The sequence below is a fragment of the Notechis scutatus genome, chromosome Z (genome assembly GCF_049901735.1).
Source record: "Notechis scutatus isolate UNSWTSFEM ecotype Mainland chromosome Z, rNotScu1.2, whole genome shotgun sequence".
Classification (NCBI taxonomy): domain Eukaryota; kingdom Metazoa; phylum Chordata; class Lepidosauria; order Squamata; family Elapidae; genus Notechis; species Notechis scutatus.
This window is the reverse complement of record NC_142025.1, coordinates 56,136,372-56,163,659: the sequence shown is the minus strand read 5'-3', so window position 1 is coordinate 56,163,659 and position 27,288 is coordinate 56,136,372. Positions and strand designations below refer to the sequence as shown.

Below are 27,288 nucleotides of genomic sequence, written 5' to 3'. Positions count from 1 at the left end.
TTTGCCTGGCTTGGTCAAGCAATTCTAATTTTGCAATTGCTGAGAGATGAACTTCATCAGGCCCATCTGCCACACGCAAAGTCCGAATATAGGCAAACCTGTGAAAATATTAAGATTGTGCCAATTCAACAGTACAGAATACAATAGCTGCTACTTAATAGCCATTAGATTAGATTCAACTTTATTGTCATTGCCATGGACACAGACAATGAAATGCAGTTAGCATCTAACCAGAAGTGCAAAACAACAGTAAAGTATAAATATATGTATGCAAATATGTTTTTTGGGAGAGTTCTAGTGAGTTGGGTTGGTAGTAGTATTTTCCACTTACATTTGAGCCAATGGGAAATCTTCTGTGAATCCAGCAGCACCACAAATTTGAATAGTACAATCTATCACCTTAAGGACTGCTCGGGGTGCCACCACTTTGATCATAGCAATCTGTGAAGATGAGTTAGAATTTTTTTAAATGAGTGTAGAAATAAAAAGATGTCATTCATGGCAAGCTGAATTTTGAATCTAAGGAAGTGAAAATCTAGACTTTGATTTTTAATTGTTTCTAAGCCTGGGAGATTCTGAGTGGGACATAACAAATGGGCATGAGGCCTTATAATATGAGTATCAATCCCACCTTGAGACTTTTGTTAATAAAACTCCCTATTTATGTCTCACTGTGACCCCCTATTTCATTGCTTTCTTAAATCAACACAAATAAATAATTGCATTGTAGAGGACAACCACAAGAAGCACTGTGTGGGATAATTTTATCAAACTTGGTCCAAACAAGAATTTTTTTTGCAATAATTTTTTTATTACAACAAACATATCATTGTGTGAACAGTGTGGTTCCAGAATGTCTTACATTTTAGTACAAATATGAAAATATTCTCCATATTTAATGTCAGCTAGGTTGGTTAGGAACTTATTTGATTTCTCACTTGGTGCAGAATTAGTTTTGATATCAGGATTGATGTCAGGATAATTGAAGTCCCCCATTACTATTGTTGTGTGTTTCCTGCATATGTTTGTTACTTGGTTGGCAAAAAGGACATTTATTTTTTTCTGCTTGATTGGGTGGCCATATATACCTATGGCCATGTCATTCTTTTTTTCTTTTATATTGACCCATATGCATTCTAGGAGGTTTTCATCTTTGGTTTCATGCATTTCTGTAGCAATATAATGGTCCTTTATATACAGTGCAACTCCACCTCCTCTTTTATGGAGTCTGGTGTTTTTTTTTTGAACAGTTTGTATTCTTCTACCAGTATGTTCCAATCATGGGTTTCATCCCACCAAGTTTCTGTTATTCCAACTGTATCATATCTGTTAGGGATAACATTGTTTACCCTAACTGTTTTGGGTAAAGATAATAAAATGATGAATCATGGTTTGTCAGATAAAGTGTATGTGACTTTAAGCTAAAGGAATGTAATTAAGGGTGCAGCTGTAAAAGTACTATATAAGCAGCAAGGTACTCTCTGGCTCTTACTGGCTGGCTTATTGAAGACTGCGTTCTTGCTGGATCGGGGAGGAGAAGAAGTGTTGGATTACTTTGAAGATATTTCTCAACGGAGAGAAGATAAGTTTTGGACAGATTTATTATATGTGTACTGACACTGGCTATTCGACACGGACTTTGCAATTAGAGTATCCCCGACAAGACTTGATTGAATTTGGTATATGACTAATGGACTGTTTATAATGACTATGCTATAATTCTTAAATGGAATAAATTATAATTTTGACAGCACAAGCGTATCTGTATTTTTACTGTGTGTTAACGAGAAGGCTAATCTCACACATTTACCTGTCTTCCTATCTGACTTCGCTGCACATTCTGTTTAGTTTGTTTTCCTTAACACCCGTTGGGAATCCAGGCTTAACACTGGTTATGGGCCCAGAGAGACTGCAAAGTCAGTTTAACTAGGATAAAAACAGGTTTATGTAAAAAGTGAGATTTTTGTGTTGTTACACGTTACAGTAAACAGACAGCTGTGTTTTATCAATTATAGTTTTATATCCATATAGTGAAACATGGCACAAGTCAGTCTACAAAGTTTGTCCCTTATATCCAAGCTGGATGGAACAAACTATGTTTCATGGTCTATGAAATGTAGTCTACTTCTACGAAGAGAAGGTCTGTGGAACATAATTGAAAATCCACCAAACGTAGAAGAATGGGATCCTGAAGATGAGGAAGATAGTAAAAAGATAGAAGAATTTAAACAGAAAAATGAACAAGCACTTTGCATCATAGGACTAACATTGACTGATCAACAGCTTGTTCATATACGCGGAGAGCAAACTGCTGTTGGGTGTTGGCAAAAACTGAGGAGGATTTATGTTCGAGATAACGTTGGTGCTCACATAAATCTAACACGGAAGCTTTTCCGGACGTATCTCCAAAAGAATGGTGATATGCTGAGTCATTTGAACACTATGAAAAGCATTTTCCAAGAACTTCATGAGAAGGAGTTAATTTTCTCTGAGCTACACCAGGTCTACATAATTCTATCTTCATTAGACGAAAGTTTTGATGACTACGTAACTTCCCTTGAAATATTGCCTAAAGAAAGTTTAACTTTAACTGATATCACTGGCAGATTGATTGAAGAGGCCAGAAGAAGGCTTGAAAGAGATCAGTTAAGGAGGGAGCAACCTCACAAGGAAAATAATGAATCTCCTACTGCATTCGCAATTAAAAAGTGTTTTAATTGTGGAGGGAGAGGACATTTTGCAAGATTTTGTAAGAAACCAAAGCGCCAGAATGCAAGCCAGAATGCTGTAAGCCATCAAAGAAGAAATAAGAATTATGAGTTAGCAATGTATAGTAATGGAGTTGTAAAAAATAATTTATGGGTGGTTGACAGTGGTGCGTCCCACTGTATTACAAATGATAACAAAAAATTTGTAAAAATGTCCATGAGTTCACAACATATCTCATTGGCAAACGGATGGAAACTGAAGGCAAAAGGTGAAGGTATAGCTCATTGTTCTAGTATAAATGAGAACATAAAAATGTTATATGTACCTCAACTTAAATTTAATTTGCTTTCAGTTAGAATGTTGGTTAGATTAGGATACATAGTTATCTTTAAGGGAGATACTTGTTTAATTGAAAAAGAAGATAAGAAAATTACTGCATCTTTAAGAGGTGACTTATATGTGTTAAATGATAATAGTTTAAAGTTGGCTAACACAGTTTATGATAATAAGAAACCTCATAATGAATGTATTCACTTGTTACACCGAAGGTTAGGTCATTTAAATTTTAAAATGATTAAGAGAACTGTTCAACTATCTAAAGGAATAAGTTTAAAACCTTGTAATAAGTATTTGCAATGTTCTGCTTGTAATCAAAACAAAAGCAAAGTTATACCGGCAAATAGAGTTGATGGATTTACTACCAAAGAGCCTTTAGAGGTAGTATTTGCCGATATAATAGGTCCTAAAAAGCCAAGTGTAGGTGGTGCTAGATACATATTAAGCATAATGGACCACTATTCTAGGTATGGTTTCTGTTTTCTAATGAAGAGAAAAACTGAAACGTATACAAATTTCTTTAATTGGTTAAAATTTGCAGAGAGGAAAACTAAAAAGAAATTAGTAACTCTTATAACAGATAATGGTGCGGAATTTACAAATAATAAATTCCAGAATAGACTTAGAATGGCAGGTATTCAACATAAAAAGTCTGCACCATATAGGCCTCAACATAATGCCTTTATAGAGAGAAGAGGCCAAACACTGCAATCAATGGGAAGGACAATGTTATCTGATTCTGGATTACCTGACAATTTGTGGGGAGAAGCTATAATGTGTGGTAATCACATATTAAACAATGTTGTTAATTCAACAACAGGTGAATTACCATTCACTCTGTGGCATGGTAGGAAACCTGATTTGAGTTATATTCACACATTTGGTGCACCAGCATGGGTGCATATCCCTACACAACTCAGGCACAAAGGACAACGTAGAGCTAAAAGATTAATTTTTGTTAGATATCAAGCAAACCATAGATCTTATAGATTCTGGGAACCAGGTACATCTAGAGTATACTGCAGTGATAGTGCACAATTCCTAGAACATATAGGATGGAATAGATTAGAGCAAGATTCAGATAATGATGTTATTATAGAACCTTACAAGAGGCAGAAAGAAAAGACTAGTTATAAGAAAAGTCCAATTAAAGAAGAAGTCCACAAAGAGCAAATAGAACAAGATCAAGAGGAAATAATTGATCAAGAAGAGATAGATAGTCAAGAACAGGAAATAAAGGAAAGTCCACCTGTAAGTCCTGTTATACCTATCAGGTGGTTTAGTTATACGCGTTGATACTAAACCACCTGATAGATATCAGGCAAGTATTGTTTGCCAAGTAAATAAAGTTCCTACTAGCATAGATGAACTTAGGATGTATCCTGCTAAGGATCAGGAGAATTGGCAAAAAGGCAATGGAAAAAGAGTTAAATTCATTAAAGGAAATGAAGGTTTATGAAGAAACCAAATTACCTCCAGGAGAAAAATCCATTGGGTGCAAATGGATATTTAAAGTAAAGACTGGAAATAATGGGAAAGTAATTTATAAAGCTAGGTTAGTAGCACAAGGATTTAACCAAAATGTATTTGATTATGATGAGGTATTTGCACAAAATCTTAAGGCTACAACTTTAAGAGCCGCTTTAGTATGGGCAGCTAAGAATAATTATATAGTTAACCATTTAGACGTAGAAACTGCATATCTGCATGCACCATTGCAGCATACAATATGTTTGAAAAAACCGGTTGGTATAAAAGATAATAAAGCAAATAGCAATGATTGTTGGAAACTCAAGAAGAGTTTATATGGATTGAAACAATCTGGCTATGAATGGAACCAATATATTGTGAAAGAATTAAACAATATAGGGTTTAAATCTGTTTTAGCAGATCCATGTATGTTTAAAAGAAAATAATGGAACGGTGTCATTATTGTTATTATTTACAGATGATATTGCTTTGATTACTAAGACCAATAATGAAGCTACTGAGATTATTTCATTATTAGCCAAAAGGATAAAATTAAAACATTTAGGTGAAATTAAAAAGTATCTAGGATTGACAATTAACAAAACCACAAAAGGATTTAAGATATCTCAAGAGGATAAAATTTGTCAATTAATTAAATTGTATAAAATGGAACTTTGTAAGCCTGCAAAGACTCCAATGAGTCAGGAAATTTGCAAAATGGATGCTCAAAGTCCCAAATTTGATAAGACCATATATCAATCTTTGATTGGTAGCTTATCATATATAAGCAATTGGTCAAGGCCAGATATAGCTTATAGTATTAATCAGCTGGCACGATTTAATAATGATCCACATCAATGTCATTGGCAAGCATTAAAGAGAATTTTAAGATATCTTAAAGGAACAATGCACCATGCATTGTATCTAGAGCCAAAAAGTGATTTGAATCTTACTGCCTATGCAGATGCAAGTTTTGCAACTGACATAAATACTAGAAAATCAACATCTGGGATGGTTATATTATTTGGTAAAACTTTAATAGGGTGGAGGTCAATCAGACAACAGCATATTAGCTTGTCAACGATGGAAGCAGAATTTTCATGTCTGTCATTACTATGCACTGACTTAATTCTGTACAAACAGTTATTATTAGACATAGGTATAACTGTTAAAGATTCTATTATTGTGTACGAGGACAACCAGGCAGCTATACAATTAGCTACTAATATTGCTGTAAAGACTAGATCAAAGCATACTGATTTAAGATACTTAAATGTTAGAGAATCTGTTAAAAATGGTCTAATTAAACTTGAATACTGCATGACAGAAGAAAATATTGCAGACCAGTTTACAAAAGCACAAGGTGTTGTAAAATTTAAAGAGAGTTGTGACAATTATGATTTAAAGGTGTAAATGGTTATATTATTGTAATATTATTATTATTACCCAAAAGGGAGAATGTTAGGGATAACATTGTTTACCCTAACTGTTTTGGGTAAAGATAATAACATGATGAATCATGGTTTGTCAGATAAAGTGTATGTGACTTTAAGCTAAAGGAATGTAATTAAGGGTGCAGCTGTAAAAGTACTATATAAGCAGCAAGGCACTCTCTGGCTCTTACTGGCTGGCTTATTGAAGACTGCGTTCTTGCTGGATCGGGGAGGAGAAGAAGTGTTGGATTACTTTGAAGATATTTCTCAACGGAGAGAAGATAAGTTTTGGACAGATTTATTATATGTGTACTGACACTGGCTATTCGACACGGACTTTGCAATTAGAGTATCCTCGACAAGACTTGACTGAATTTGGTATATGACTAATGGACTGTTTATAATGACTATGCTATAATTCTTAAATGGAATAAATTATAATTTTGATAGCACAAGCGTATCTGTATTTTTACTGCGTGTTAACGAGAAGGCTTATCTCACACATTTACCTGTCTTCCTATCTGACTTCGCTGCACATTCTGTTTAGTTTGTTTTCCTTAACACCCGTTGGGGAATCCAGGCTTAACAATATCTATCTTCATGTATTGGTAGTTCAAGTTCACCCTGTTTGTTCCCCAGACTTTGTGCATTTGCATATAGGCACTTGAGATCTTTATGTCTGACGCTGTGTTTACTGTCTACATCAGCTGTGTTGTGCCTGCCTGCCCCTACTTTCTTGCCACCTGTTTGATTAATGCACATGGTATGGCACTCACTATTAAATGCTTGGTTTTGGTTGACTGCAAGGTTGATAATCTTACCTGCACAAACATCTATTTTACATGCACTGGTATCCTTATTAATTTTAGGTTGCTAGGGACAGAAATATTCTGTAATTAATTCTCTTTTCCTGCTGTTCGGTTTAAATGTTTATCCAGCAAATCTGTGAATTTAATGCCAAGTAAATCAGTCCCTTTCTTTGATGGATGCAAATCATCTCTTTTGTACAGTTTTTCATTGGACCATCTGCAGATATCATGACTAATAAAACCAAAGCCTTCCCTTTTACACCACTCCTTCAGCCACACATTAAACTCCGCTACATGCTGGCCCTTCCCTTTTTGTTCCTTGCATACTGGTAGAACCTCTGAAAAGATAAGCCTACAGCCCATACTACTAAGTTCATACCCCAAGCTCTGGAAGTCTTTATGAACAGAAAGTACATCCTTCTGGGACAGATCATTTGTACCAAGATGGAAGAATAATAGCATCAACATCACAGTCCTTACTGGCATTCTTAACTATCTTAAGAATACGCCTCTTGTCTCTGCTGGCAGTAGCACCTGGCAGACACCTGACCTCTTTCAAAACCTCCGTATCCTTTCCTAAATCTTCCTTTAATTCTTCCATTTTTAGCATTTTAACATTTCATTCCAATAATCAGATCTCTGCCACTTTAAATATAATTATTAGTCCTGTTTTCTGAATATTCTTTTCAGGATTGCATTTAAAGTAAAATGGATTGTTCTCACCCAGTTCCAGTCACTGTCACTAATTCTGCTCCTGCAATCTTCTTAGTTATAAAGCTGTCTTTGGCTATGTGGCGGCCATCTTGGCTGCCTCTTCTCCACAATGTGGCATAGAAAGCAATAGCCTTGGGGCTTTACAGGGGAATTGCATTCTCCCCTGGAACCTCACAAGGCAACTCTCCTTTGCTTCACCACTCCCCCAGGGTGGCTTTGTCTTTCACAAACTCAAAGAAGCCAGCACAGAGACAGAGAGCTCCATTCCCTTGCTACTGGTGTCATTGTGATGTCACTTCCTGTTTCCCAAACAAGAAAGATTCATAGTCATGAAGTAAGTTTTGTGCATTATTTATATCTCAGCCTAATGTTCCCTTCATTTTTTTGTGGAGAGATGATAAGGATTCCACAATAAAATTCATCACTATACACAATAGAATTTAACTAAGTTTATCAATAAAAGATATAATTCTTCAAAATTGAAAAATTACTTTGAGAGCTACATAATGATCTACTATGTATTCAATTATCAATTGAATTATTCAATTATAACTGGTTAATTGACTGTTGACATCAGTTCTCATCATTGAAAATTTAAACCCATTGATTTAAATTAATGAACCACATACAGACCAAATTAAGAATGAGGTGTATTAAGTTTCTCAAGTATATGCAAATGTTTATGAAAGCCACCATTTTCTTTTTTTTCTCAGCAAAAACAGTTTCATTAATATAATTAAATTCCTGATAGTTTGTTCCTTCTGTCTTCCTCATACAAAATTTCAGTCCTGTTACCTCTTTCCTGGCTGCTTTATTGCCCATGGCATCTATTTTATTAGCCGCTTTCAGTGTAAGTAGCCTAGCCTGTTCAATAGCAATGCGGCACTCAGCAATCCAGTGAGCAACAACTTCCTATAGGAAAATAAGGCAAAAGCAAATTAGAAAACGCAGTTTAAAAACAAAACAAAACTACACACAGTGCTCAGGTTTAAAAAATGATCTTACTTTGCTACCCTGTATCTCTTGTTATTAGCTTCATGTCCATCTTCAAATTTCAAAAAGAGTTTTTATAATACAACACTATATAATTAGGTTGTGAACTCACATGATGATAGAGTTTCTTCCCAAATGTGACCCTTTGGGCTGATCGCTCACACAGGATCCGCAGAGCAGTTTCACCTGCTCCAATTGATCTCATACAGTGATGAATACGGCCCGGTCCAAGTCGTCCTTGAGCTATTTCAAATCCTCTTCCCTCTCCTTTGTTACAAAAATAAAAAGGCAGTTCTTTTCTCTTGGGGGGAAATACATAATTATTTGCTACATTGGAATGCAAAAGTTCTGACTTATAATAACTTTCTAGGGTCTTAGACAGAACATTTGGATAGTCTAAAACACTTTTCTTGATAAGACTTTTCAGAAGTGATTGCCATTGTTTCCTTTCTAGGTATCAGAGAGTGACTGGCACAAGATCAATGAACTGGCATTGTGCTTAAGGTGCATTAGAACTCCTGGTCTCTCAGTTTCTAGCCTATCTTAACACTATACCAAATTGGCTCTCACGTGTATCATACCATTGTGTAAATGTCAAAAAGCCATGGCAAAGCTGGTTCCTCCCAGCTCAGGTAATTCAACCAACAATGGTTTGTTGACAATCCAGTAACTATCAGAAGAAGAAATTCAAGACTCACCCAGTATCAGATGAGTGGCAGGGACTCGAACATCATTAAAATGTATTTCAAAATGTCCACCATGAAAATAATCTATAAAATTATGAACACAATCAAGTATCATTTGAGGAAAACTGCCAGCAGTGTTATTTAAAAAAAAAATCTAATACAGTTAACAGTAAGTCATTCTCTCTTTGGAGAACTAAAACTAAAATAATATAGCAAATATTAAATGAATAATATCAAATGAATGCAGGAATATAATATAATATTTCTGCACAGTTTAAAGTATCTGAAACTTTTTCTGTCAAGTCAACCAACCAACCTATCTGGCAACAGAATATGTAATGCATATAAAAAAGCAAATTTGTTTACACCACCATGGCTGCTGTCTTTCCTCTTTTTTTTAACCATCTCTTGCAAATACCCATGTTCTCCCTCTCACTTCAAACTGAGCAAAAAAACCCCACTGCATTAACCTTACAACAGACTTCCCATCAGAACTTCAGGAAACCCACTGCATCCCACATATTTTTCTCACTGCAGCTCAGATTGATTTTTCTGATATAGATGGTACAAATACAGTTCCATGCATACACCCAGCCTACATAGAAGTCTTTATATCCCCCCTCCAATCTCCTATTTCCTCCTACAGCTCAGAAATCAGACAAATATTCAGATGCAACTTTAAGCATTCAAAGTACAAGCAACTGACAATTCCACTTACCAAAATACCCAAAGACTGAAAGAGGCCTTATAAGTTTCACTCCAGGTGTATCCATTGGCACAATAATCATACTATGCTGTTTATATCTAATTGAAACAAAAGTAATAAGTGATATTGAATACTGAATATAACAGTAACATAATACACGCTTTGGATTAACAATGATTTCTAAATATTTATCAGTTTTCCTACTTGCACAACACAGCACTGATATGCTACCTAGTTTGGGTAATGAAACGTCTGCAAGAAAACAAGCAGGCTCAGAGAGCACCAAGGACCCCTCATGTCAACCTTAAGCTACAAATATTTTCCTTTAATAATTATGATTATTAGAGCAGCAACCTCGAAGTTATTGACAGTATCTTAGCAGCTGGGTAGAAGTGTGATAAAAAATTACTCCACAGTATATTATACCAAAAATAAATGTTGATTCTTGTTCCGTACATATTTCAAACACAAATTGAACATTTCTTCTTACCTGGATGCTGAAGTAGTTTTATCTTTGCCCATTACAATAGCAAACTTGCAGTTGGGATTTCCAGCTCCTAAAAAATGAACACTAAATGAATTTCTTGGTTGAAACCTTTATCATTGGGTTAAGAATCTACAATATTTTTAACTTTTCAGAGAAGAAAATACAGTTACAATGATCAACAGATCTTGCTTTCTAATAAATTTAAAAGCAACAGTTAAAGAGAACATTGGAACATTGTGTGAAAACCTGGAAAACTACTTCCAAATGGGACAAATAATACTAGCTATATGTAGAAAAAGCTTTATGCTGATATAAGATCATGTTTTACACTAAGGCAGAAATCCAAAGATTTAGCTGATCATCCCTGATTCACAAACAGACCAATGTTACTAGCTTTTCTAATGGTTCTGCACTGTGCCACTAATATAGATGAAAAAAAACATACCCTAAAAAGACAAATTTGAATAATAATTTATTGTGTACATTCAGACATGAGCTAGTGTCAGATCCGTGTATCTGCCATTCTTCATGGAAGAAGAAGGGGGGAGGAAAGTTGGTATATGAAATCCTTTGGATGTAACCTGAATATATTAAATCTTATATTAAATTTGTATAACCTACATATGGGGAAAATGGAGGGACGGAAACCAGATGTCCCGGAAGCCTGTCACCTCTGGAAGAGACAGCCTGGGGATGAAGAGATCATAAAAATTCCAACAGGGAGATGTGTCCTAGGAAACTCTAAAAAAGATTGTTCTCAAAAGAGGGGAGGGGGAATTAACATGTTGGCTCTTTGGATTACAAAATACACATCAAGATAAGGGATCTATCACTGCATGTCTGAGGGGCTTTAGACATTGCTTTTAATCCCTACGTAATTGTCTCATCTCAATAAAGGATTCCTTTTGATACGTCTAGTTTCAGAAGTTCATTCTTGTTGATTGAATGGGAAAAGTTCGGTAGCCTGACATAAAACAGCGTCTGCAATAGAGGTCAGCATGGAGAGGAATTAAAAAAAAAAAACCTTCACTCTACCAAGGGGACCCTGCAAAAGAGGAAAAATGTCTGAATACAGCAAGGAGCAAGAGGAAGCCAAATGCTGGGGAGAAACGTCGACAGTTACCCAGTCAGATACTGACTCGGTGTATCCCATCGAAGATAGCAAAGCTGCCTCTGAAACCTCCACAAAGCCCCGGTGGTCTATAGGCATAGGAAAGAGAGACAGCTGGGACGGAAGAACCGGGGGATTATCCCTTACCTGGGATAATCGTAAACCCGGATGGAAATTGGACCTGGAGGCCCTATCAGATCAGGAAGAGTGGGGCGAGGAGCCACCGGCTGATGATCAATTGAGATGGTACATAAATCGCCTCGTGAGGGAAGCCCTGGAGAACCTTGAAGTGAGGGATGCACCAGGACGCCAACATAGGAGAGCAAGAGAACCAGAAAATTAGAGAACCCGAGCCCCCACCCTGGACCTAGCTGAGAATGATCGGGCAGTGGGACAAGCTGAAGAACCAGCAGTCATACCAGGTACCCAACCCTTTACCACCCCAAGACAGGGGATTAACCCTGGCCAACCCCGAGACATACAGCTGCAGAGGAAGGTCCCACCCCAGGGGTAAAATTCGATGGGGACCCGCAGAAACTGGGATTTTTCCTGGCGCATGTCCTCACCTACATGCAAGAATATGGGCGGAATTTCCCAACCCAGGGGTCACTAGTACGAGTTGTCACCCTGGCCCTAGAAGGGGCAGCAGTCAGATGGATGGTGACATTCCACAACGTAAATGCCCCAGAATTGAGGGATCTCGATCGGTTCATGCCGGCCCTACGCCACCACTTCAAAGACCCCCTAGCCGATAGAAAAGCCCGCGACAGCATCAGTGTTGTAAACCAAGGCTGTTGTCTGGTAGCTGAATACACCGAGGAATTCCGTGACTTGGCCAGCCGAGTCGACTGGCCAGAGGATATCCTAGTCTGTTGGTTCAAAGATGGACTCAATAACAATCTATATGCTGCCTGCCTGGCCCGTGGGGCCACAAATCTCCTGCATGAATGATACCTGATGGCAGAGGAGGCAGAGATAGACATGACTTGTAACCGGTACTGCAGTGGCAAGATTTGGAAAAGGTCCCTACCTCTGGGGAAATGGGAAATTTTCAAACCCCAAATTGTCATGACTTCAAGAACGTCTGGTTGTTTTAAGTGTGGAGAGGAGGGACACCACGCAGCAGAATGCCATTCGAAAACCCCTGCCATAAAACCAGACCACCCATCGGGGGAAAACCTGGAACACCCAGCCCTCGAGGAAAGGAGACTGGCCTGAGAAGCCGAGAAACTGTGTGAGTCCAATCCCCCCCCAACCCAGAGGACAAAACCCCAACACTCCAAGGAAACCTGAGCCAGTCCGAAACTATCAGGAAGATGACCCACTGGTAAGCGACCCAACTGAATCAATCACTCTACCTCTAAGACTGTTTATTCTTAACCGAGGGAAGGGAAGGGAAGTTGCAGCGCTACTGGATTCGGGGGCACCCGATACCTAATCAACCCCTCCCTATTTGATAAATTGGGATCCAACTAAAAAGATTGGAGAACCCCATCACTTTTTGCCAATTAGATGGAACGATAATGGGGGGGAGAGCCAGCCAATTTTGTCACAGAACCACTGAAGATAAGATGAGGGAATCATAGTGAGATGCTCACATTCACTGTAGCTCCAGGGATGGAAGGACCACTAATCCTAGGTCTCACATGGCTGCAGAAATGGAACCCAAAAATAAATTGGAGGAGAGGAACCGTACAATTTCAGAGAGACGTAGCTTTTGCAAATAGCTCAGAGGAAAGGATAAAGAAAGGAACAGAGAACAAAGGATTAGCCTTGACTGGATGGTCAGCTGAACCCATTAACATCCTCAATGAGTACCAGGATTTAGCCCAAGCATTTAGTGATGAAGCTTCAGGTGAACTCCCACTCCATTGCGCCACAGACTGCGCTATCAAAATCCTACCAGGGGCTAAACTTTCAAAACCGCAAATATACTGCATGTCTCCCAGAGAACTAAAAGAACTCAGAGCATTTATCAACAAAAATCTAAAAAGGAGGTTCATTGAACCCACCCGACCAAAAATAGCTGCCCCAGTATTATTCCACGAAAAGAAAGCCATCTCCTTATGTCTGTGTGTGAATTACCAAAAATTAAACGCAATTTGCATGGAGAATATGTATCCACTTCCTCTCATGAAGGACATGTTAGCTCACCTCTCGAAAGGAAAAAAAATTTCTACGTTAGACCTACGAGAGGCATATTACCGCATCAGAATAAGGGAAGGGGATGAGTGGAAGACGGCTTTTAACACCCCACTAGGATGCTACCAATTTAAAATGCTCCCTTTTGGATTACAAGGATCGCCTGCCATGCTTATGCAATTGATTAATGAAACCCTTCATGAATTTCTATATAAAGGGGTTCTAGTTTATCTTGATGATATTTTAATCTACACGGAAATGGAAGAGGAACACATTAAATTACTCCGAGCAGTCCTCACAAAACTCTTAAATGCCAAACTATATGCAAAACTCTTCAAATGCAAATTCCACCAAGAAAAAATTGACTACTTGGGATATAGAATATCCAATGGGGGTATAGAGATGGACCCACAAAAAGTAAACACTGTTATCGAGTGGGAACCACCTTGTACCTGCAAGCAACTGCAAAGCTTCTTGGGGTTTGCAAACTTTTAATGCCAGTTCATCCCAGCTTTTGCAAATATTGCCCTCCCTATCACAAACTCATTAAAAATGAGAGGGGGGAGAAACCCAAACCAAGGCAACCCCTTATCTGGACAATGGAATGCCAAGCGGCATTCAAAAAACTCAAACATCTAATCTCAGCAGAACCGGTTCTTAAGCATCCAGACCCTGAACAACCTTTTGTCATCCAAGCAGACGCTAGTGATGCTGCAGTTGGAGCAGTCCTCCAAAAGAATGGACATTGACAATTACAACCATGCGCTTATACATCCAAGAAACTGATGGAAACAGAGCAAAGATGGGCCATATGGGAGAAAGAGGCATATGCTGTGCGATGGGCACTTCTCACATGGAGACATTTCCTAGAAGGAAACCAAATCCCCTTTGAAGTATGGACTGATCACAAAAATCTGGAAGCCCTGAGAAATCCACGGAAACTCTCCGAAAAACAAGCAAGGTGGGCTCAATATTTTAAACAGTTTAATTTCACGCTCAAACATTTTCCTGGGAGGAAGAATTTCTTAGCAGATGCACTGTCCAGAAAACCCTAATACAACAGCAGAAAGATTGAGGTTATAAAACCAATGATCCAACCGACCCAACTTGCACCCAAAGTAATCACTTGGGGACAAGAGAAAAAAAAAACTACTGACTGACAATGCAACGACTTCAGTATTTCAGGAGGCACTACTTAAGGACGACTGGCTCCAGGCTAACAAAAACACTTGCGTAATCGAAGATGGACTAGCCTGGGTGGAGAACAAACTTTATGTCCCTGCCAGCCAGAGGATGGAATGCATGAAAACACTGCCACGACTCAAAAACAGCGGGACACTTTGAGTTTGTAAAAAACCTGCACCTCATCAAAAGACAATTTTGGTGACCATCTCTCAAAAACGACATGGAAAACTATGTGACGAGCTGCCCCACCTGTGCTGCTACAAAGAGAAGACAAGGAAAATCTCCTGGACTTTTACAGACAGTAGCAGACCCTTCTGCACCCTGGAAAGAGATCTCTATGGACTTTATAGTGGAGCTTCCCGAAAGTGCAGGAAATACTGTCTTTGGGTTGTAACTGATCTTTTTTCAACACAGGTTCATTTTGTACCATGCCAAAAGATCCCAACAGCCAAGGCCTTGGCAAAGATGTTTTTAATACACATTTATCGCCTTCATGGAGCTCCCCAATGCATTATCTCAGATGGGGTGTACAATTCACATCCACATTTTGCCGGGCATTTTTAAACCTATTAGGCTCCACCCAGGGGTTGTCATCAAATCAACCCAGACTAACGGTGGATCTGAACGATCGAACAGCGTATTAGAACAATATTTAAGATGCTTTATTAATTACCAACAGGACAATTGGACTGACCTCCTTCCTTTTGCAGAGGTAGCATACAACATCCGTCCACAGCAGCACGGTTTTCACCCCATTCCAGGTAACTACAGGCCAAGAATTCAACCCCATGCCGGAACTACCCACCAAGGAACCTGAAATCCCCTCCCTTAAGGGGATTCTCTCAAAAAGGACATTGAAAACTATATTGCTAGTTGCCCCATTTGTGCTGCTGCAAAAAGAAGGCAAGGAAAACCTCCAGTGGCAGAACTTTCAGCACCCTGGAAAGAGATCTCTATGGACTTTATAGTGGAGCTTCCCGAAAGTGCTGGAAATACTGTCATTTAGGTTGTAACTGATCTTTTTTCAAAACAGATTCACTTTGTTCCATGCCAAAAGATCCCAACTGCCAAGGCCTTGGCAAAGATGTTTCTAATACACATTTATCGCCTTCATGGAGCTCCCCAATGGATTATCTCAGATAGGGGTGTTCAATTCACACCCACATTTTGGTGGGCGTTTTTAAACCTATTAGGCTCCACCCAGGGGTTATTGTCATCCAATCACCCAGAAATTAATGGCTCGACAGAGAGAGCTAACAGCATATTAGAACAATATTTAAGATGCTTTATTGATTACCAACAGGACAATTGGACTGACCTTCTTCCTTTTGCAGAGGTAGCATACAATAAATCAGTCCATAGCAGCACGGGGTTCACTCCATTCCAGGTAGCCACGGGCCAAGAATTCAACCCCATGCCAGAACTACCCACCAAGGAACCTGAAATCCCCTCCCTTAAGGAGTGGATTATTAATTAGCAAGCCACATGGCCAGTGGTAAGACTAGCTTTACAGGAAGCTAGAGCCGCTTTTAAAGTTCAAGCGGACAAAAAACACTACGATCCTAAACCTTTCAAAGTTGGGGACTGTGTATATTTGTCCACAAAATTCTTGAAATCATTACAACCCTCTAAGAAACTGGGACCAAAATTCATTGGCCCATTTTCCATCTCCAGAATCATTAACCCTGTTACGGTAGAGCTTCGACTTCCCAAAACACTTAGGCAGATTCATCCAGTATTTCACTGTAGCCTGCTCAAACCAGAGATCACTTCAAACCTCAGACCGCCCCCCTTCCCACACCTCCATCTCCCATCATGGTATATGGGGAACAACATTTTGAAATTAAAGATATCCTTGATTCGCGTACTCACCGTGGATCCACACAATATTTAGTCGCTTGGAAACATCTTCCTTCCTCAGAAAATGAGTGGGTAGCCAAACAACATGTAAAAGCACCCACATTACTACGAAATTTCCACCTGAAATACCATCATGAATCATCCTAAATTGTAAATGTAACACGTTTTTTGTTTTCCAGGTAGATCTATCTGTTTTTTAAGAAGGGCAGGATGTCAGATCCGTGTATCTGCTATTTTTCATGGAAGAAGGGGAGAGGGTAGTTGGTACATGAAATCCTTTTGATGTAATCTGATTTATATATTTATGTAGTCATATAAATTTCTTAAATTCTTAATTTAAAAATATTAATAAGGGGGAAAACTATTGATGAACTGGGGATAACTGATGATTATTTGAATAAGTGTCTTTTTTTGTAAAAGTTTTATTTCACTTTTCTACATTTTTAAAGAAACATCTCTTTTTAGTGAACAGCATGACTCCAGGTTTTCACATCTCCATACAAACATAATTTGGTTTACATGTTCATCTTTCACATTTAGTTCATATCAACCTCTACTTTACATATTTTCTATTATTTTTCACAGATATTTTCCTCAGGCTTATTTATAAATTTTCCATTTATTTCTTAACCTATTCCTTTTAGCTTTAACTAATTCTCATATCATCATATTCATTATACTTATACTTTTATCTGTCATAATTACAATTTCATGAACTGGGGATAACTGTGATTATTTGAATAAGTGTCTTACAGTATATATCTTATATGAATTTATATTCTCTCTAAGATTTATTATATTTTATAGTATTTGACATTAAGACTTTATCAATTTAAGACTATGTAGGGTTATTAAGGGTTTTATATAGAACAGTGAGATTCCTAAAAGTTCTAATAATTAGAGATATAATACTTGTAATTTCCATTGCTAATAATTTATATTAATTGACGTTAAAATAAGAAAGAGAAATTCTGTGATGACCCGGGGCGTGGCACAAAAGCAACAAAGTCATAAAAGTAGGTAAAGTCCCTTTAATACTTCCAACTTGGCCCCCAATGTCCAGTTATCATCGGCTGGAGAAAAAACTCTCCCAAGAACAGTCTTTAAAGGGAAGAAATTCAGTCCGAACCCAATGTAAATATAGATTATAAATAAAAACCAACACAAACCACACTGCAGCAATTAATGAGACAGAGCAGGATAAGGAATTGCAGATTTCCAAAAGATAACGAAACACACACAGTTAGGAGGATGCCAGAGCCCAGATATGCCTCGACAAATAGAGATAATGTACGCTTTGCTTCCAGCAACTTTGCTGTGCATAGTTTGCCTTTTTAAACAGTTTTCCCAGCTGCAGCTAATGAAGGGGATCAGGGTTCTTTCCTCTCCTATAAACCACATAACTCACATTGTTCCCTTCTTCATTCCTCCCTGCGTGCCCTATGATGAAGAGGGGGTGGCCCTGGGTCTTCCTCTGAATGCCCAGCCAAACTGTGCCCTTCCCCAGTTTCTTCCACAGCCACCGGAGCCACACTTCCACTCCCTGTCAGCTGCTCAACCTCCCCCCCAGACTCAGATTCCAACAGGGGCATGACAAATTCCAAAACAAGGAATGAATCTATAGGAACCTAGGAAGGGACAAATCCAGAGTATTGGACCAAGGATCTAGTGAATGCTGATTTGGGATAATATATATACTGTAGTATTTGGAGAAAAAGAGCAAAATATTAAAGGAAATGACAAGCATCACTACCATAATGGTGAAGACTGGGAAAAAGACAACACCTGTGTCAATACTTTCAACAGTATATTTATTTATATTCTTATATATTTATATTCTTATGTTCTTACAATATATTTAATGTTCAATCAAAAATCTAGAATACATTTTTAATAAATCATTACTATTACTACAAAAATTATAATTATTTAATATGTAATGTTATATTTATATGTATAATAGATCTACCTTAGTTTCTAAATCTAACTCCACAACCCCACAAATACTTACCGTATATACTCGAGTATAAGCCGAGTTTTTCAGCCCATTTTTTGTGCTGAAAAAACCACCCTCGGCTTATACTCGAGTCAGATTCCCCTCTGAAAAAAAAATGGCGTGGAGCTCCGGAGCTGGGCAGCCGCTTCCCTGCTTCCGTGTTTCCTTTGCAACTTTTAAGCATGGGGGTAATCGGAAGCAGAAAAGTTCTTGCATGAGGATATGTTGTTTTTTCTTTTTTTAACTGTTTTTAGGGGGGGGGGAAAGACCCACCGCCATGTGAGAATGCTCAGACACGAAATCTATCCGCCCGAAAATAAGTGTGTGTGTGTGTGTGGGGGGGGATTTTTAACAGAGGGAAGAGGCAAAAGCAACGGAAGATCCTTCTGGGGAAACTGAGGGGGAGACTCACCCTTGGTCCAGATGAGCCCACTTCCCCGCCCCTAAGGAAGCAGAGGCAGCCAGCAAGGGCAGGCAAGCCCCACTTCGCGGACTCCATCTGTCCTCGCTCCCACCCAAAGCCACGAAGTCCCCCAATCGCGCAGCCCAGATTCGCCCTCCCCTCAGGGGGCAGCAACGACGCCCGGTGCAATGAAAGCGCCCTGGCTCTAGGCTCTAGGCTCAGAAAACAACGCGAGCCGAGATGGCTTCAGGTCTGCTTGGCTTCGTTTCCTCAGTCCCAGCTGCTTTCAGTCCACTCGGGAGAAGGAGGAGGTGGTGGTGGCTCGTGTTGTTTTCTGAGCTCTAGGCTCGCAGGCTCAGAAAACAACGCAAGCCGAGGTGGCTTCAGGTCCGCTTGGCCGTTTCCTGTCCCAGCTGCTTTCAGTCCACTCGGGAGAAGGAGGAGGTGGTGGTGGCTCACGTTGTTTTCTGAGCTCTAGGCTCGCAGGCTCAGAAAACAACGCGAGCCGAGGTGGCTTCAGGTCCGCTTGCCGTTTCCTCAGTCCCAGCTGCTTTCAGTCCACTCGGGAGAAGGAGGAGGTGGTGGTGTGGTGGTGGCTCGCGTTGTTTTCTGAGCTCTAGGCTCTAGGCTCGCAGGCTCAGAAAACAACGTGAGCCGCCGCCGCCACCACCTCCTCCTCCTCCTCCTCCTTCGTGGACTGAAAGCAGCTGGGGCTGAGAAACAAAGCCAAGTGGAGCCGAGGCACCTCGGCTCGCGTTGTTTTATGAGCCTGCGAGCCTAGAGCTCAGAAAAAGCGAGCCGCCACCACCACCACCACCTCCTCCTCCTCCTCCCCAGCGGACTGAAGGCAGCTGGGGCTGAGAAAAAACCAAGCGGGCCGAAGCCTAGAGCCAGGGCGCTTTCATTGCACGGTGGAGCTTCTCGGGAAACGCCGGGCGTCGTTGCTGCCCCATGAGGGGAGGCGATTCTGGGCTGTGCGATTGGGGGACTTCGTGGCTTAACGCGGGATTTCTGATTCCCCCTTACACGTGGATATGCCGCGGGGCATTTTCTTCCAAACGCCCCACTGGCAGAGAACACTGACTTTCATAGTGAGATCATTTTCCAAATTAATTGATTCACTTATGATCTCTCTCTCTCCGGAATAGTCAAGCCCTTTCCAGCAGGCACAATCCACCTCCGCCCCTTTGCACCTTGCAAATGCAAAATCCCGGGGGTTTTGCATTTGCAAGGTGCAAAGGGCGGAGGTGGATCGCGCTGCTGGAAAGGGCTTGACTATTCCGGAGAGAGAGAGAGATCATAAGAACGGCTCTTGCTTTTTTCTTGCAAGGGAGAGAGTGACTCCTGCCTACCACTGTCATCATCATCATCATCTTCTTTTGGGTTAGTGAATCAATTAAATCTTTCATGATAGTGAGATCGTTTCCCAAATTAATTGATTCACTAACCCAAAAGAAGAAGATGGCGACAGTGGGAGGCAGGAGTCACTCTCTCCCTGCAAGCCCCAGTGCCGGGGCTGGCGAAAAAGCAAGAGCCATTCTTATGATCTCTCTCTCTCTCTCTCTCTCTCCTGGAATACAGTCAAGCCCTTTCCAGCACGCGCGCGCGCTTTGCACCTTGCAAATGCAAAAACCCGGGATTTTGCATTTGCAAGGTGCAAAGGGCGATGGCTGATGCGCGTGCGTGCTGGAAAGGGCTTGACTTTATTCCGAGGAGAGAAGAGAAGAGAGAGAGATATCATAAGAACGGCTCTTGCTTTTTTCTTGCAAGGGAGAGAGTGACTCCTGCCTACCACTGTCATCATCATCATCATCTTCTTTTGGGTTAGTGAATCAATTAAACCTTTCATGATAGTGAGGTCATTCCCCAAATTTCCCTTAAATCAGGGAAGATATCAGAAACAAACCTTTGGACTGAGAATAAGCCTGTTCCTATGATGCCATTTTTGTTCACTGCAGTGTGAAAAGTGTGAAAAAACACACTTCTTTTTCTTCATCTTCTTGTTCCCTATTTACTGGTATTTTTCAAAGAGGAAATTGTGAACATCAAACTTATTCTCAACTGTCCTAGTGAAAGTTTTAATTAGATAATAATTCCCTCCCTGTGGCATTTTTTAATGCCAAGAGTGAATGAAGTTAACTTGCAATTGAGTATTTATGCCATGTTAATTCATGCCATCTTGACACTAATGAAAGCAACATGCCTTTTTAGTTATATTTCATAGAAGTCTACTATTACTTCAGTGCTGTTACCATTATCACTGGGGCTGCTAGAACCTGAAGAAAATTAAAAAGTTGAAATGTGAAGTTTGCAACTTTTAGTTCTTAACTAAAACCTGGATTGAGCCTTATCCTGGTTTATTTTCTGATTTGGATCATGACATCTAGGTGAAACTTTTTTTTCTCACTCTGTACACTTGGTCTGTTTCCTGCTTCATAGCCCACCACCTGATTGATGAAAAGTACCATTATCAACAGAGAGAAAAGTATCTCAGACCCTTTATTCTTCTCCAATATATTGGAATACTGGAAGTCTAATATCCCAGATACTAAAGCCCATTGAAATGTGATTGTTTCTCAGGACTTCTGAGCCAAAATCTAAGCAGAGAAAGTTTGCCACGAGCACCATCCCTCAAATTCATTTCTTCTTTAGTTAACATGCTATTACAAAAAGGATTATCATGCACTTTAGCAATTATCATGCACTTTAGCAAGAGTCAATGGGTGGAATCTCATGTTTGTGGTATGAGTTTCCTTCCCCTCCCCCAGGCTGGCTTCTCATTTTGGGCAGCTAAATGGCAGATAGGTACACAGCTCTCTCCATGTTCAAAATATTAGTAATTTTATTTGGTCAATGCAGGTGGGTGAGAATTTTTTATGGATTATTATTTGAGAAACACTTTGCCATGGAAAAAAATTGAGATATTAAGGATGTGAACATGTTTGATTTTAAATGTAATGCCAGTTAAGATCTAAAGTTTCCTAAGAGGACTTTCATCTGTCAGGCACTTCATCTGTCATGCACTAAAAAATTAGTTTATGGAAAGCGAAACGGTGTGCATGAGTGTGTGTGAAACTAACCTCATTTACATTTTAAAGCACTCTAGCCTGAATGAATATCCACTTTTGTCCACAAATAATATGAGTGCATGCGTACTGTTCAAAAGTTTTCAAAGTTTTTTTTTTTATCCTGTTAGAAATGGATCCCAATACGTCTAATCCTGGACCAAAACAAAAACGCAGGTCATACGAAGCTGGTTTCAAACTTAAGGTTGTGTCAAGAGCAGAAGAGAGCAATAACAGTATTGCAAGTAGGGAATTTTGTGTTGACGAAAAACAAGTGAGGGACTGGCGGAAAATGAAAGCTGACTTGGAAAAGATTCCAAAGGCAAAAAAAGCTCGACGTGGTTTAAAGCCTTCATATGAAGCTCTAGAGACTGAATTGTATAAATGGGTTATGGAGTGTCGTCAAAATGGTTACTGCGTGACACGTGTGGGAATTGCTTACGTGCCCTTCAAATGGCTAAAGATGACAAATTAAAAGCACCAGGCATTAAAAATTTTGTTGTGTCAGCAGGATGGTGTACCCGCTTTATGAATAAACATGGCTTATGTTTGCGGCAAAGAACAAAGATTTCACAGAAGTTGCCAAAAGACCTTGATGAGAAAGTGATGTCATTCCATTCATTCATCATAAAACAAAGAAGGATCCATAACTTTGACCTGGGAGATATTGGGAATATGGATGAAACACCTATGACCTTTGATCTTCCTAGCAACAGAACTGTGGCAAGTTTGGGAGAAAAAACTATTTTACTCAGAATCACAGGAAATGAAAAAAACCATTTCACAGTCGTTCTGTCATGTTTGGCTAATGGAACTAAGCTGCGGCCTGTCATTATTTTCAAAAGAAAGACCTTGCCTAAAAGGTCAAATTCCCACCACAATTACAGTGCGTGCACATATTAAAGGCTGGATGGATGAAGACGGAACAAAAAAATGGCTGGAAGAAATTTGGAATGGACGTCCAGGAACAGCCTTAAAGAAAAAAACATCATTGCTAGTTTGGGATATGTTCAGAGCCCACACATCTGATGACATTAAAAAATTGGCAAAGTCTTCTCAAGTTACTTTGGCCGTTATTCCAGGTGGGCTTACATCTGTATTGCAGCCCCTAGATGTGTGTTTAAACAAACCTTTTAAAGACCGTGTACGAAAAATGTGGCATGAATGGATGTCATCTGGTCAAGCCCGATTGACAAAAGCTGGAAATCTGATGAAGCCCGACATAGAATTAATAGCAAAGTGGGTTCGTGATGCATGGGAAGAGATTCCAGAGGACATGGTGCAATGTGCCTTCAAGAAATGTGGCATTAGTAATACTATGGATGGCAGTGAAGACAGCGCTTTGTATGAGAACGACAGCAGTGATGGTGATGACTGCGAACTCAGTGATGACGACAATGTCTATGCTGATAGCCTCACACCAGATGAAGTTGAAGCTCTGTTTGGACATACAGATGATGAGGAGGAATCCAGTTTTGAAGGATTTTAACTCTTGTGTTTTAGCTTGGTTGCTGATTGAGCTAAGGTTTTTGTACTTTTAAAGTTATTGTTGATACCATATTGGTTTTGTTGGCTCCCTTTCCAATTACAGAGCTAGTTTACTGTTTTTCTTTGAAATAAATATTCAAAAACATTTAACCTACTGATGCCTCAATTAATGTAATTTTATTGGTATCTATTTTTATTTTTGAAATTTACCAGTAGCTGCTGCATTTCCCACCCTCGGCTTATACTCGAGTCAATAAGTTTTCCCATTTTTTTTGTGGTGAAATTAGGTGCCTCGGCTTATATTTGGGTCGACTTATACTCGAGTATATACGGTAAATTAAATCCAATATCCTGTATTAATTAACCAATATTTATCTATATTTTTTACAAATACCTTATTTACCTTTTAAACAAGAATATAAAATCTTAAGACTATTACAATTAAATTATTTACCAATCAACTAATTAACTCATTAATAAGTTCAACTATTAATTAATTCAAATATTTTCTATTAACATCAATCAGTAATCAAGCAATTTATCAAAATCGTATTCTTATTCAGATTTATATTGGTCTCAGATCATACACTCTGTTTATTCACATTCTTTTACGTCAGTTTCTTTTTTCCTTTCAGTCTCTAATGTCAGCTGCAATAAAAGCAATTGTCTCAATCTTTAGTCATTTCTTCCTCTACAACCCTCTGCAGTTAATTTCCTTCTCATTCCAGATTTCACTTGTCACAACTCTAATTTTCTTAATATATTCTGCTCTCCAATCTAACCACTTTTTGTTCAATCAAACTAGTTATATCCTCTTCCTTCCAGATTCCTCTTCTCTCACCATTAGATAGCTATTTTCCCCTCAAACAACTGCCCTTTATCTCCGAGATTCACTATTCTAGAGTCCAAAATCTCCCCCTCTTCCAAAATCACTTCCTCCTCTAAAATCATCTCCTCTTCCTCTTCTAAAATCACACTCCACCTTCACAATGCCAAATCATCAATAATCCATTTGATGCCGCCACCATTGTTGTTCCGATCTTTCCTTCCGATCTTCCTCATCTATTGAGATCGCTGCGACCTCAGATCCACCATTATAAAGTGACAGGACATTCACACGTCGGAGTAAAGAGGTTTCCTTACAGTGAAGCAGATATTCACCTTCCGGCTTGTTACTGCTCAGGCTTCCCCTTTATTTCACAAATCCCTCCAGGATTTGTGTTCTCCTCAAGGAGGCTTCCAGATGTGCTAATTAGGATTCAGAGAATGGAGCTCATTCTCCTATCTCCACATTGCCACGGCGCCGCAACTGGAAGTTCTATACTACTTTTTTTTTAATGGGAGACTCTTTCATTACATCAACCTAACAAAACATTGTAGGTGCCGGAAAAGACAAGACATCATGATAAAATTGAAGAGATCCTTATGGACCATGAAGATTCTGCAGAATAAACAAGTAGGTTTACAGTTTAGAAAATGGATAGGAGAATATATAACATTTCTCATGTTAGATGCTCAGTGACTATGTGCTCTGAATGAATGAGATTACAGAAAGATAATCTTAATTACACTTACTAAAATTACTAGGTTTAAACAAAATAATTGCTATTCGATCATACGTATTTTATAGACATACATATCCATTAACTTTTTCCTTTCAGGGAAACTTATGTTATATGAAAAAGTAAGAAATAGAAAGAAAAATTACAGAAATTAAATTAGAAAAGAGAATGGTTAAATTTAGTTTACACTAAGCCCATTCACTATATCTTTCCAGAATTTTCTGTCCTTGCAATTATGTTATTTCCTTCAGTTTTTCTCTTTTAGAACTTATTTGATCTAGTCTTGATCATTAATATTTTTGGCATTTCACTAGTTTGTTGATACTTGCCTTTGCTATGTTTGGAAAGCATTAAACTTTAAAGAAATGAAATACATAAAAACTCACCATTTTTCTATAGACAAAAAATCCTCACAAATCAATTAATTTTAAAAAATATATTACAGAAATATGAAATTGATATTGATATTTAAAAAAAATAACAGTCCTATGTTAAAAAAAAATTGAGAATATGTTACAATTGTACTCCTAATGAACAAATAAGTGTTAATGAAGAACAAGTATATCATTATGTGGATCTTTAATTTAATCAAGGTTCTTCCTACATAAAGATACCTGAAGTCATAGTACAACACTATGTATTCAGGAGTTTCAATCAAGTTAATGTGGATTGTTCTCATAGATCTACAACACTATTGACTTGCTAACATCACAGAATGGGGCGGGTAAATTTTGATTATGTTCTTAGAGGTAGCAGAGTTCTTTCCTAAACACCACCACATGCTCATCCTATATCTTGGGACCAGCAGCAAGTTAGTCAATTAATGGGAACGTAGTGGCGCAGCATGAATGATGCTGGAACTGCAGGTCATAAATAGCCTGCATTCCAGCAGTTCAAGCCAGGTTCCACAAGATAGGGTGAACTCCTGCCTCTCATTCCCAATCTTCTGCCCATTCAGCAATTTGAAAGAATGCCATACTGCAAGCAAATAAATGGGTACCACTTTGGTGGAAAAACCTAGCTGCATTTGTATGTGAAGCTAGTGCTGGACCTGGCTGGATATAAGGCCACACCATACAAGGCAAGGCAAGGCAAGACAGCAGAGAAGCGGGGAAGAACCAGCAACCTGAGTGCACTAAACAGCTGTTTAAGCAAGTTCACTCCTGCGGTACATTAAGAATGCCAAACAAAATGGTCTGTAAATTTATGAAGAATGATGATGTTTTTATGTTATGTTTTATGTTTTATGTGTTTTTATTTGTTGTTAAAATCAATAAAACTTTTACCAAAAAAAAAAAAAAGAAAAGAATGCCAAACAAAATGAACTAGCAATTTAGGTGTCAGGACTGCATTGTGTTTACCATAGATTTCCCTGACATTGAATACCATATGCTAAATAAATAAATAGTTAATTAATGAATTAGTATGTAAGTATTCATTCAAAAACATATATAATAAAACAAGAAAAAACAGTCCATTTAATGAGACAGATGTGTTAATACAAAAACTCACAACTATAATTTTACGCTAGAGGAAACATTTTTACTTACCACTGCTCCACCACTTTTTGCCATTGATTATGTAGCTGTCTCCATCTCTCTGAATGTTACACTTCATATTGGTGGCATCACTTGATGCAACATCAGGTTCTAAACCAAACATCAGAATTTAGCAACAGCAAACAGAAAAAATCTTACAGATTTTTCTAAACATCAAGAAGGATTGCTAGGCATGATATCAGAGATAAACTTCCAAAGAAGAGATAGGGTTTTTCCCCTTTCTTGTCTCATTATCCTCTCTAAACGAGTGAGAGAATGTGTGAGTGATGAGATTTGTATTATATCTGCCATTTATTGGATTTCAGATAATTACAGCGCCTATCTATAAATTGCAATACAAATTCAACATTATTATTTAATATAACAATTCCAATTCAACCGGCAATTAAATTAACCATAAAGAGTAATAAACTATAATTCATTAGCTGGAATAGTACCTGTAGTGGTACTTTAGGTGGTCCTTGACTTATGACAATAATTGGCCCCAAATCTCAGTAACTGAGCAAAGCAATCCCATGACATTAACAAATGCTAACATTTCCCCCTCTACTCTGGAGCCCTTACAAGCTTCCAG

At 38.7% G+C, this 27,288-nt stretch overlaps 1 protein-coding gene across 1 annotated transcript in view; it reads right to left on the bottom strand.

Moving 5' to 3' along the window:
• The window catches only part of ACAD11 (acyl-CoA dehydrogenase family member 11), a 95,160-nt gene that overhangs the window by 1,024 nt on the left and 66,848 nt on the right, over nucleotides 1-27,288 (bottom strand). The window contains exons 13-20 of the mRNA XM_087947319.1: nucleotides 26,706-26,804; nucleotides 10,347-10,413; nucleotides 9,869-9,954; nucleotides 9,163-9,234; nucleotides 8,577-8,731; nucleotides 8,267-8,383; nucleotides 332-441; nucleotides 6-98 (exon numbers count right to left, since the gene is read on the bottom strand). Of these exons, the coding sequence (XP_087803445.1) occupies nucleotides 6-98; nucleotides 332-441; nucleotides 8,267-8,383; nucleotides 8,577-8,731; nucleotides 9,163-9,234; nucleotides 9,869-9,954; nucleotides 10,347-10,413; nucleotides 26,706-26,804 (799 nt within the window). The remainder of the gene's footprint in view (nucleotides 1-5; nucleotides 99-331; nucleotides 442-8,266; nucleotides 8,384-8,576; nucleotides 8,732-9,162; nucleotides 9,235-9,868; nucleotides 9,955-10,346; nucleotides 10,414-26,705; nucleotides 26,805-27,288) is intronic.